Source organism: Somniosus microcephalus, chromosome 13 (assembly GCF_052327205.1).
Source record: "Somniosus microcephalus isolate GS21.2 chromosome 13, FLI_Smic_1.0, whole genome shotgun sequence".
Classification (NCBI taxonomy): domain Eukaryota; kingdom Metazoa; phylum Chordata; class Chondrichthyes; order Squaliformes; family Somniosidae; genus Somniosus; species Somniosus microcephalus.
Window position 1 is genome coordinate 165,576,584 of NC_140999.1, and position 13,352 is coordinate 165,589,935.

Genomic DNA, 13,352 nt, shown 5'->3' on the forward strand with positions numbered 1-13,352 from the left:
CCTCTGCGGGCGGATAGTTACGTTTTTTGGAGACCCTCTATCCGCAGAAAACCCTTACAATTCTTGCGCCTGGTAAAAGCAGGCATAAGGCCTGCTTTTACCAGGATAAGAGTTGAAAAAAAGTTAAAAAAAACAATTTCACTGATTTATCATTTAAAAATACTTTAAAAAAAGTTAAGTTTATTTTTAGCCCCGTAAAAAACTTTAATTATTTTTTCAAAAATTTAAATTTTTGTTTAAAATAGTTAATTTATTGTAATTTCAAGTCATTTTAAAAATGTGATTTAAAAAAAAATTATTTAAAGTTTTACTATGTTTTGGGGTCTTCCTGTCAAGTGTATGAAGGGAGATTCCCTTGTGATTGACTCCCCATGGCGGGAGGCCTGCGATCGGAATATGTGGGCCAATATCTCTGAATCATTTCTGTCTACCCAGAGACCCAGTTAGCCTATCAGACGTGGACTAGGCCCTTGCATCTAAATTACAGCTGCCAGATGAGCATTCAGCTATTATAGTTTATTTGCTTCAGCATTATACTGTCTTCAGTACACAATGCTGCAGTTAGCAATATTACAATGTCAAAACACTGCAATACTGTACAAAGACTGCATGTTATTTGCAAGTGTAATGCTCTTTGCTGGATAGTACATCTAACCAAAGTATTTCAGCTTCCAATGATGTAACAGAGGGTGCTTTCTCTTTTGCTTTAAAAAGTTAAAGCCCAGAAATTACTGCTGGTGGCATCAGCAAACAAATGCATAAATGTTCCGACAACATTCCTTTATTTGCTATTTCAAATGGGAATTAAAATAGCAAACAGTGGACTGTCATGCAAATACTTTAAGCATTTGTCCACAAACATTGCCAGTGATAATTTCTAGGCTCATTTTTCAACATTGCTTCTTCTATAACCAACATCACCAATAACAGCAATGACCTGATTATCAATAATAATCGTGAAATGGAATGGTGGAACTATAATGGTCAATACTGTATTTGCCAATAAACGTAAACCCAAATTCTAACATAAAGCTGGTATTTGCTTTGTTATATTATCTTCTTAGAACTGGATTAGAGCTCTATTTAACAAAAGATACATGCTGTTTGAACAAAGTATTGCTTTTAAACAAATTCAAATTCAGCTTTAACCTCAAACATAACCAGTAACCTGCAGGCAATTGGTCAACATCACTGTAAAGGTATACATCTCACTACACAGACAAGGGAAAAGATGTCCTGGAGGCTTGAGCCCGACATGACACAAAATAATCTCCATCGTTTTTTAAACTAATTAAAGTACTGCCAGCTGTGACAGGAGCTCTGGAAGCAAGCTATGGCACCAGTGCTGCATTTGACAATATAATATATATTTTTAAAAGTTTGGAAGTATGAAAGGAAAAGCAAAAGGTTAAGGAAACACTTTTCTGCACTGTTTAATGCAGAGACTAGCAGACCAAAAACATCATGCAATTTACTTTATTGCAAAATGCAGCCTCTGAACCGGAACCAAGTCTAGAGGAAGCAGAGAAGAACTACAAATCTCCAGGGACTAACAATATAAAGGCAGAACTTCCCAAACAGGATGGCTAAGTTATCCCTCAATGGCTACTATGTCCTTATGGTCAATTTGAATGGGGCAATTTGAATCAGTCTTTTTATTTAGGTGACAAAGTGCTTTCTTTCAATGACAGGAGTATAGGCTTTCTTAAGGGTGCCTGATGGGATTAGGAAATTTTGACAATGAGCTGCTGAAACCTTAATGTGGTGTAAAACCTGAAAAAAGCCAGCCACAGCAAAACTTCTTAAATTAATTAAATGAGAAGGCCTGGGAATAAGCACAGGTTCCTGCTTTCTGGAACTTCAAGATGGCCGCTGATTCAGCAAACTGAAATACGCTTTGGAAAATTTTTGTGCACTATGGCTGATTGAATATTGGAAAATAATGGGGGATGGAGCAAATCCTGGATCTCAGTAACTCCCTATTTACTTTCAATCATAAATCTGGGATTTGTTGAAATTCCATTTCACATAAACCAGCAATAACAATGCTGGGATAGATTTTTACCTTTAGTGCTCCCAGTGCACAATTTTGTGTGCTAGGAGAGTATATTGAGAATTCAGGTGCACTCTCCCACATACTTTTCTGTCCTTTACTTTTAAAGATGATGAAGGATGTGTGCGAGGGAGGCCCAGGATGTTCCCTTCCTAATTTGGCAAAGGACCTGACAGGGTTTCCTGACAGCATGGCTGAGATCACTAACTCTCTATGAAAACTTGTGGGCACAAACCCAAGCTAACACTTCATGCCACTGTTAGAATTCCAATGCACTGTGCCTCCATGTCAGACAGGAAAGAAACATTATAAAATGTAAGGGATTAAGGTAGGATTAACTGAACACTTTCTGGATCTACAATGCAATCTCCCACACATGCCTCTTTCACCTGATTTAAAACCTGTGGTTTATATCACATCATAAAACACTAGGGGGGCTAAATTCGGTTGATTTGCGCCTCCCGTTAACGGGGCACAAATCAACTAGCGCCTGGGCACGGTGCCGCTAACGCCTCCCACAAAATTCAGCAGGTTAGCGCCGTGCGGCCCTGTGCCGCCGGTGATGACGTCATTGCCGTGCGCAGCGCCCCGCTCGTGCCCCAGCTGTAATATTAGATAGTGCCCCCCAACTTACCGCCGGACGCTATGTCCTCCGGGGTCAGGGGGGCCTACCTGCGGCCAGGGTGGCGCTAGTTAAAGGGGAAGTGGTGGGCGGCCATTTTTGTTGCTGGCCGCCTGCCAGTACCTGTCCCCGGCCCCCGTGAAGCCCTCCCGCAGGGTGCCCGCTGCTCTCCGTGAGCCCGGCACCTCTCTCTTGAGTGCCAGGCTCATTTGCCGGCACTCCCAATCCCTAGTGGTCCAGCTGGGCGGCGGAATGCACAGCGCAAGGCCCCTCCCCTTTAATAAGGGGAGGAAGGCCTGGAGTACTGCGGTGCGACGTGCTGCGATATTGGTTCGCAGCGCCCCAAGAGGGTCGTGGGGCGCTTCCAGTAAGAAAATCGGCCGTGGTGGTGCTAACTTTTTTGGGGCACTAAAACCCCTTTTTACTCCTTGCACTTCAAAAATACTTAACTGGCTGTAAAGTGAGGTTGTGAAAGGCACTAGATAAATGCAAGTTCTTTCTTATTTCTTTCTGAAAGTAACATTTCTAAAATGACATGAACTACCTAGACTTAGAAGGAAGAAAAGGAAGGAAAGAACTTGTCTTTATATAACACCTTATCATATTGTCAGTAGATCCCTAAGTGCTTCACATCCATTGAGTCATTTTTTTGAAATAAAGACACTTATTATACAGGCAAATATAACATTCAAAATCCATGTTGCAAACTCCCAAAGTCAGCAAATGAGATGAAGAACCAGTTAATCTGTTTTTTGTGCTGTTGGTTGAGGAAGGAATATTGGTTGGACGTGTTTATTTGCAACACCTAAAGCTCTGATTGGTCCCCTTGGATGACAGGTCCCGATTGCTGTTGGTCCCCTTGGAGAACAAAATACACCAGCAGTTTCTCTGGACTGTATAATTAGATCCTCCCTGCCTACGTAGTCAGTTACTTTGCAAAGTGTAATTCGAGCCATTCTGACTGCCTACTCCAGACAGAACAGAGCTCACTTGGAACAGACAGGGCTCACCCTCGCAGGTTAAGACCTCCTCCCGCCCCCCTCGCCTAAGTTCCTGACCTACTCACCCACATTGCCCAGGTTCCTGACCTACTCACCCCCCCCACCCAAGTTTCTGACCTACTCCTACCCCCCCCACCCCCACCCCGCGTAGTACCTGACCTTCTCCCCCTGCCAAAGTTCCTGACCTTCTTCCCCCACCGCCCCGGGTTCCTGACCTCCCCCTGCTCAAGTTCCACCCCCACGGATTCATGACCTTCTCTCCCCAACAAGTTCCTGACTGTGCATGTGCGGCTGGGCCTCGGTGTCAACGTGCATGCGCAGAAGGGGATCGGGTGCGCATGTGCAAAAATGGGCGGGGCTGACTGTGCGCATGCGCAGAAGGACACAAAAATGTTCGTGCAGATAATCACTTTGATATTGGCCAGTACGCTAGGCGAACTCCTTCCTCTTTTTCGAACAGTGCCTTGGGATATTTTACATCCACATGAACAGGCACGTGTGGCCTTGATGTAACACCTCATCTGAAAGCTATCACCTCTACAGTGCAGTATTCCCTCAACACTGCACCAAAGTATTAGCCTGGTCTATGCAATTTTAGACGTCAATAGATAATGATAAGGATTTCACTTTTTCTGCAGACCACTGACTTACCTGAAAGTATGGAAAGCTCACTTACAAATGTATGTGACCAGGAACTGCTAATAGGCTACCGCTAGATTTGTTCCATAAACGTGAGCTCTTTCTTAGGCATTCTTGAGTTTTCACATTGATTCTGTATCCAGCTAACCATGGTAATTTATGCAATTGCATTACTGTCATGTATTATTATGTGATTAAATTAGAGCTCCCTTTCCCAGTGAAATATTTATGAGTGGAGCAATTAAAAGTAGAACTTTGTGACCCTCACCCAATCATTAGTCCGTTTGCATTTGGATTGTTTCGGTGACTTAAGCGTTTTATTTAGGTTTATATTTAAATACCACGCACCATTCTGCCAAAGTAAAAGTATAACAAGGCAACTTTTTTTCTTTCCTTATTCTGGCATTCTCTACATGTGGACTTGACTGACCAAGCCCTGGGTATTAAACACACCTCGCATGTAGTTGGGAGGTGGGCGTCCTATGGCTTGTGCTACTAAGCCAATAAATTATACAGTGAGCCCATCAGTGAAACATACTCACAGTTTGCTAATGGAGGTTGGAACTTTCGGGGCTCTGTTTCTCATTCATTTTAACAGGAAACAGAATTAACTTTTTCTACACCTAGCTGTTGCAAGCTTTCAATGTGTGCTCATAATTTAGACTTAACAGACTTTTGGAGCCTATAAAGTAAACACTGTCACCATTAATGATTGCAAATTATTTTTAAAGCAATTACTAAACTGAACAGAAAAAGGCCTTGCCAATTTCAGTGTGTGTGGAATGAGAGGATATGCAGCTAGTGGCAGAAGCCAGGATTTTTGGCTCCATTCCATCCTATAAACAGGCTTACTCTGGCTTGATCACTTACTCCACATCTCTACTCAATGCACGTGACACACATTTCTGGCGGGAGTTCTGAACTGTGCAGGAAGTTCCCATTTGAAAGAGATAGGAGGTTAATTCCACTACTGTAACAGGGGAAATTATATCATACAGATGTCCTTGCCATTTCCCAGCATTTACTCCAGATATGCATTCTTTATAAAAATGCTGATATATAGCTGGCATCCAAAATTGCTAGGCAACTATTGGTTGTGGAGCTATTGAATTAAAAGGACAGAGGAATACAGACCACTGGTTCTAAAGGATTGTTTGCAAGTGCTTTTGTGAATTATTCTGCTGACCTGTTTTTGCTTACTTAGTTTCTTACAAAGCTCAGTGACAAGGCACTTCCATAGTTTAATTAAGTCCAAGAAATTTGGACAACAACAACTTTAACATAATAAAACGTCCCAAGGCTCTTCACAGGAGCGTTATCAAAAGAAAAATCTGACACTGAGCTATATAGGGCAGATTACCAAATGCTTGGTCGAAGAGGTAGGTTTTAAGGAGCGTCTTAATGAAGGAAAAAGAAGTGGAGAGGCAGAAAGATTTAGGAAGGGAATTCCAGAGCTTAGGACATAGGCAGCTGAAGACATGACCACCAATGGTGGAGCAATTAAAATCGGGGATGTTCAAAAGGCCAGAATAGGCGGCGCGCAGAGGTCTAGGGGGATTATAGGGCTGGAGAACATTACAGAGCTAAGGGGCGAGGCCATGGAGGGATTTGAAAACAAGGATGAGAATTTTAAAATCGAGGTGTTGCTTAACTGGGAGCCAATGTAGGTCAGCAAGGGAAGGGTGAGTGGGACTTGGTGCGAGTTAGGACACGGGCGGCAGAGTTTTGGATGACCTCAAGTTTATGGAGGTTAGAACTAGGGAGGCCGGCCAGGAGTGCGTTGGAATAGTCAAGTCTAGAGATGATAAAGGCATGGATGGGGATTTCAGCAGCAGGTAAGAGTGGAGACGGGCGATATTACAAAGGTGGAAATGGGCAGTCTTAGTGATAGAACAAATATGAGGTAGGAAGCTCAATTCGTGATCAAATATGACACCAAGGTTGCGAACAGACTTGGTCAACTTTTGATAGCCGCCGGGGAGAGAGATCGAATCAGTGGAAAAGGAACAGAGTTTGTAGCGTGAACTGAAGATAATGGCTTGAGTCTTCCCAATAATTAGTTGGAGGAAATTTCTACTCATCCAGTGCTGGATGTCGGACAAGCAGTCTGATAGTATAGAGATGGTGGAGGAGAGGTAGAACTGGGTATCATCAGCATACATGTGAAAACTCACGTTGTGTCACCGGATGATGTCAGCGAGGATTTTCCTACAGCAATGCCAATCTAGTTATGTTTTCTTAAGGAAGAAATGGAGGTGGAATGGAGGGATGCCAAACAGATGTAGTTGCACCACAAGGAGGACTGTGCCCACTGCCGTTTCCTTCCTACCCACAAACACAGACAGAGTTGTCTTGAGGAATTTGGTGTAGGCTTCAATTCACTGGGGAGACTGGCAAAGTTGTGTTGCAACCACTCCACTACAGGCACAGAACTTCCAGTGGCCGTGAAGATCATGTCAACCCTACTTACTTATTCCATTCATATTGCACTGATTTCTTATGGGGCAGGAACCACGAAGTGCCAAACAGGGCAACCATCCCACATCAACCTCATGTATCATAAAGTCTCCTCCTTCAGCCTTGGCACAGGCTACTGGGGGATAAAATGCCCTTTGAGCTTTTCCGGAGGCTCTACGGATTTTTGGCCCCTTCCATGTGGTCACTTACCTTTAATTGGCCACATCCATATTTCACAGAAAACACCATGGGATATTCATTAATAAAGAGTAAAAATAACATAAAAGCAAGGTACGTACTACAAGGATTACAGTTAATTTTGTTGGCTCCAAAAATTAAACTCCCTTTTGCACTCATTATTCTCAGATGTACTGTCACCAATAGGAATTATTACATTATAATCCTGTAATTCATCAGTCCGGAGGAACAGACCAAACAGAGATGCAGGACAGTTTATGCAGATTTAATCTGGACCCATAGTAAGCTTCACTGAAGTAACCCCTGCAAAACTATAAGCATTTTGGTATTTAAGATACATTTTAGAGGTTCTTCATGAGATGTGTTACAAGAGGAATAAACTGGTTTGGTGGCTCTGGCAACAGTGTTCAACAGCTGAATATATAGTATTCTCAGCACATTTATCAGTCTGCAAACAGACATTACCGTGTGTCCTGCAATGACACACAATGCTCATGCGAGTCCATCCAGGCATTGCCTGTAGCCAATATGTACTCTGTGTGATAACCTCTTTCTGTATTAAATTGTGGAATATAGATGTCTTCAATCATCCATTATTTATAATTAGAATCGTTTTTAAAAATCATTGAGTATTAGAATAGGTCTCAATGAACACAGAATTCTATTATAGCAAGAGGCTTACTGTGCACACAAACCAATTTTGCACTCGGCACTCAAATTGATAGTGTAGTTATTTAAATTGACCAAACATAATAGTTTGTCTATCACAGTCTCTTGGTGAGCTGAGGAGTGATGAAATGGCTGTCAAGCTTATTTGCTTTGTTAAGTAATTCCACAACATGAGAAGGATGTTTTTGTAATGGCATCAAAGCTGGACCCATTGTCATTTATACTGTACAAGACCTACGTGTCAGCAGCTGGTGATATTAGTATGTGTCTTGCAGAATATAAAGGCAGTTTACAGTACTGTGCAGTCTATAGCGACCGTTGTTCCAGATGAATAGGTTTAGTCTAGATTGAGGGCAGTTGTTCTGTGATGAGATCAAATTCTACTGTATCATCTACCTATGGTGATGCTCCCTCTGAAGAGCCATTACAACTGTTCTTACATACAGAATACCTGATATTTTGTGCAGTCAACTCAACTCAAAAGACAGGATGATGGTCCCTGCTTTATGCACAGTTTGGGTCTTTGTATTACAAAAAGAATATAGAGGCACTGAAGAAGATGCAAAAAAGATTTACAAGGAGGATAACCGAACTCATCAGGAAAGACCGAACAAGCTGGGGCTCTTTTCTCTAGAAAAGAGAAGGCTGAGGGGTGAGTAATAGAGACCTTTAAAATTATGAAGGGGTTTGATAGGGTAGATGTAGAAAAGATGCTTCCACTTGTGGAGGAGACCAAAATTAGGGACCATAAATACAAGATAGTCATTGAGAAATCCCATAGGGAATTCAGGAGAAACCTCTTGATCCAGAGAGTGGTTAGAATGTGGAGCTTGCTACCACGAGTAGTTGAGGCGAATAGCGTAGATGCATTTAAGGGAAAGCTAGATAAGTACATGATGGAGAAAGGAATAGAAGAATTGCTGATAGGGTGAGATGAAGTAGAGTGGAAGGAGGCTCGTGTGGATCATAAACACTAGGCATAGACCAGTTGGTTTCTGTGCTGTAAATACTATGTAATTTTATGCAAGTCTCAGGGACATGCCAATCTCCTGCATTTATGTTTTAATACTGCAACAAAGTCAATCCTGCTATATTTCACACATGCAGTGTGTCTAGTGCATGTGTACCAAGAACTAATGTTGTGATATTGCATCAGATATCACCACAGTGAACAAGTGCTGACATCATGAAGTTGTTTCATGACATCGCTCGAAGGACCATGCTGCTGCTGAACAGCACTTTTACTGAACCAATGACCAGCAACAATGTCTGATAAAATCCAGTAAAACACAGGTGTTCCAGTTGCCGGCCTTAAAAAATCTAGTGAGTTTAGCTTGTGGTGGCCACTGGATGTACAAGACCCGTACTAGACACTGAGTCCTCAGTACGCCTAGGAAAGTTGGCAGGAAGGGAACACTGAGGTGGACCTTCATGCCAGAGAACATTGAGGTAGACCTTCATGCCAGAGGGCCTTTAAAAGGCCACAGATGTTAAAGGCCTTTTCTGAGCCAGTCTTCACAGTTTTTTTTCTGCAGGCATTTAGATTTTCATCAGCCTTTGTGCCAGTTGTAGTTATTTATTTATTTTTTTACCTCCAGCTCCCTTTACTGACACCAGTGGGTTTGCTCTGAGTTGACGTGTCGAAGTAAGAGGACTTGCAGAGGGATTCCAGGCAGGTTAGGTTGCCGAGATGTGCTCTGTGCTTCCCACCAACACCCATATTCCTGCATCTTCAGACAGATGAGTGACCTTGTTTTAGCAGATGTGCAGATAAAGGCACCTCTTCCCAATGGAGGTTGTGCCAGCAGACACTCAGTATAAATATAAGATGTAAATATCTGACTAACCATCATGCTGGAAGTTTCTTCATAAGCACCCAATCACAACATGTCAAGGCTTTGCATGGTACTGAATGAAGAAGGCAGGCCAGGGTGAGCAAGAGCCAGCGTTACCTGATTGGCGACACCAATGAAAATGCCACCAATAATTTCTGCAGGCTCTGGCACACTGACCTGGGAATGACATGGGAATCTGTCTTCTTGGTGTCTCAGTCAGGAGAGAAGCAGTTGCAGAGTTATGCCATCGGTTGCAAGGACACCTGATGTGATATTTCAGCATAGAGCTGCAGTAACAGTAACGGTCAGCTGTGACTTGAAACTTGGCTGCACATCCTTGCAGGCATCTTTACAGCTGACCCATGGGAAGGATGCTGTCAAGTAGCAGAGGGTAAGCATGTCATGTAGCACCACCTTGATTTCAGCAGCCATCAAACAAGGATCGGATGCTGAGCTGTTCTGCCACTTGTCTGCAGATTCATGCCTTCATTTAAAGGTTCCCTTTCCCTTAATTTTTGCCTGCCACTTCTGAATCCCCTGTCCCTTCAACCTTGGCAAAGGTTACTGATGGGCTGATATGCTTTTCAAGGCTCTCCAAAAGAATACTGAATTTTTCTTCCCCTACTCATTGTGATACTCCCCTTTAATTGTCCCCTTTTAATTTCATTTACAGGCTATTTTCCTCTCTCACTAATAGGTTATTCCCTAGACCCAATGAGTTTGGTTCTGAAGTTGTGAACCATTATTCAAATTAGCTTTAAATTTGCAGCCTTGTTTGCCAATATAACAATGTAGGTTGGCAGCAATAGGAAATCACTGGCTTTCTTTCTCTTTTTCATTTTTGCATCTGTAACAAAAAGTGTGTCATCTGAAGTGTGACAGACTCAAAATTTTATATAATAGCAGATCTATGGCATTTCTTACAGTAAAGCAGTGAATAAGCTGTTTTAAAAGGACAGGAGCACTATAATCATGTAACACACAATTTAGTATTCTGTTGCTAAGGTTGCTATGTTTTAGTTGGCCTGTGCCTTTAAGACCACAAAGCCCAATTATTCTAAATAGGCACATAGCGAGCTCAATTACAACTTACTTTTCTTGGTGAGGGAAGTTTGCAGATTGACGGGTACCTGTACTTGTAAATTTCCAGCCCCAGGTCAGGAAAAAACAGGATGAAGTCACTGCCTTTTCGACATTTTGAAGTGCAATGGACATGTGCTTTAGCACTTTCAGATGTGACGGGCATGCTGCATAGATTGATATATAAACTAACTGATTAAGTACGCAAATATTCTCAAATGCACTTTCACTGACAAAAAAAAATCATTGATTGCTGAGTGTCATTCCAATGTTAGTAGCACTTTTGAAAATGCACGATTAGAAGCCAGTCTTTATATATATTTCATTAAGAAATCACAGGGTAGATTATCATTTCCCATGCACGGCAAGCGTACCCAGGGCATGGCAAGTTGGGCGCAGAGGCCGAGCGTTGGAATGATGCACTGAGTGTGCTGCTCGGTATTTTCCAAATGAGCCGCTGGAATGCACATGCCTCATTTGACGATCAAAAAATGTTAATGATAGCAGGACCTCGCTGCGCCAAATCTGTCAATTGCTTGCTCCAGCAGCACGAGGTCATTGTTGTGTGCCAAGGAAAGTGACCTCCTGGTCTTTTAAAGCTGCTTGTTCATTGGTTTTAGCCTTTTGGTTTCCTTTTGTTGCATTTATTTGGGTGCATTTTTTTGCATTTCAGTTTAATTTTGCCTTTTATTTTTCCCCTCCACTTTTTCTCTTTTTACCACCTACCATTCAAGGGTTTTTCACTGAGTTACGACAGCCCCTGGTGATAGGATGGGCAATCATTTTGGATTTTTTTTGTTACCTTCAGAGAGCAAGAGAACAAAGAGGAATTGTCAGAGGAAGGCCTGCCTGTGACTTGCACAGGACCACATTTTCCTAAATAGGTGGTTTCACATACTGCACCAGAGTTACTTGGGTAACACAGAGAAGATGTGCCTTCACCGCCTACACTAGACCTTTCTTCAGGATTGTACATGTACCTTGACAAACGTGCGTAACCTGGATCTTAGTAAGTGACTGTAAAGCAACCTAGCTGCATGATGCTTGAGGTGTTTATGGTCTTTGAAGGTGGTTTTCAACTGTATGTTACATATTGAAGATGTGTCCTACTGAGATATGGGTATGCATGAGACTCAATTAAAGAGCTATAAGATAGTTTAAGGGCTTGGCATGGATGAGCAGTAAATGTGGAGACAGGTTGGCAGACTTTGTGGTATACAATCTTGGGCCATCTACAAGATACATGGCACTGTTGAGCAATCTTTCCATGCCAAATTCCTTTAAGTATGTTGTCTTTTTATGCATGTGCTCCAGGAACCTGCAGTAGTGTAGGTTAACTGTGTTAGGTTACCAGCTGCTGCCTGGAATAATGCACTGCTGGCTTGAGTGAAGGATGCCTTGAAGGACCAAAAAAGGCAACCGTCTTCATGCAGCTGCATGTCCATTTGGCCATCCATCTAATAGGGTGCTGCAGCACTGTCAATTGCCCACAGAATGAGTCCCAGGGGGAACCTGAAATTGTCTAAATTGGGTCAAATTCAAATAAGTGCAAATCAATCTGATCAATTTGGGCCTCATGTTGAACTGCAGCTTACCCGATTAGAAATTAATGTTGTATATCGCCACAATTTCTAATGCTAAAATGTTACGGTCACTAAATTGGTTACATAGAAATACAGGAAACTTTGGTTTATCCGGAGGTTATATGTCCAGAATACTCGATCTAACGGCAAAAATCAGGAGCCGTTTTCTATAAGTTTTTTTAGTTCTCATTGCTTTTTTTTTCCCCAGTCAGGCACTGCAAGGTCTGTAGCTATAGCAACAGCTTCAGCTAGAGACGCTTGCAGCTGCAGCCGACTGTTTTGAAGCACAGGGTTTGTTGAGTCACACGGAGCTTTTGAGTTCCGTATGTTTCAACATTAACGCTGGTATGTCCGGCACTTTTGATGGTACGGCACCAGCTCGGTCCCGTCAGTGCCGGATATCAGAAAGTTTCCTGTAATCATAAATCTTTTCAAATCTGCTCATTACTCTCAGCTCTCAGAGGATTAATTTTTGGTGGTGGATTTCATTATGTAGGTTCTTTTTACTCTACATAAATGCAGCACCCCTTCTGTTCTCAAAATAAGTTCCTGGTGTCGGTTTCAATATTCAATGGAAAAGTCTTTCTCCATTAAATTAAATTAAAGCAGACTGTACCTTACTCCCATAGTCTCTTGTGTCCCTGTTCAATCTGACATCGGATGTTGCTTTTACAGTGTATTTGACCCGGTTTCTTTGCCCATCTGTACTGCCATTATCCACTTGACCAGACTGAAGCCGCTCACTGAGGTTGACTGGCTGGTCCTCTGGGCTAGCACTGTAGTCCAAGCCATTTATTTCTGGGAATGTGTTGTCTCCCTGTGTACTGTTTGATGTTGCAGGATTCAGGGTAGTGGAGCCATTCCCACTGTAGCATTCTGAAGATGAATCATCTGATAAGGAAAAAGAGGGAACATTGTAAGAACAGCTCATTGATAAAATACTCAGACCAGGTTTCTTATATTAAAAAAGCAAAATACTGCGGATGCTGGAAACCTGAAATAAAAACAGAAAATGCTGGAACTACTCAGCAGGTTAGGCAGCATCTGTGGAGAGAGAAACAGAGTTAACATTTCAGGTTTATTTATCTCTTATTATGTAAATATTGATTCCTGCTGTCTGAATTTTTTTTTAAGTGTGCCTCTACTTTTCTGGTGAAAAACAACTATGAAAGCACCAGATAGAGAGTTACAATACTGGAAGCCAACTTCCCAGCT

At 42.2% G+C, this 13,352-nt stretch overlaps 1 protein-coding gene across 6 annotated transcripts in view; it reads right to left on the reverse strand.

The window, feature by feature from the left end:
- nol4lb (nucleolar protein 4-like b) overlaps positions 1 to 13,352 on the reverse strand; it is a 344,616-nt gene that overhangs the window by 110,946 nt on the left and 220,318 nt on the right. For all 6 annotated transcript variants that reach the window (XM_086005529.1, XM_086005527.1, XM_086005530.1 and 3 more), the window contains one exon: positions 12,754 to 13,028. In XM_086005529.1, coding sequence (XP_085861655.1) covers positions 12,754 to 13,028 — 275 coding nt within the window. The remainder of the gene's footprint in view (positions 1 to 12,753; positions 13,029 to 13,352) is intronic.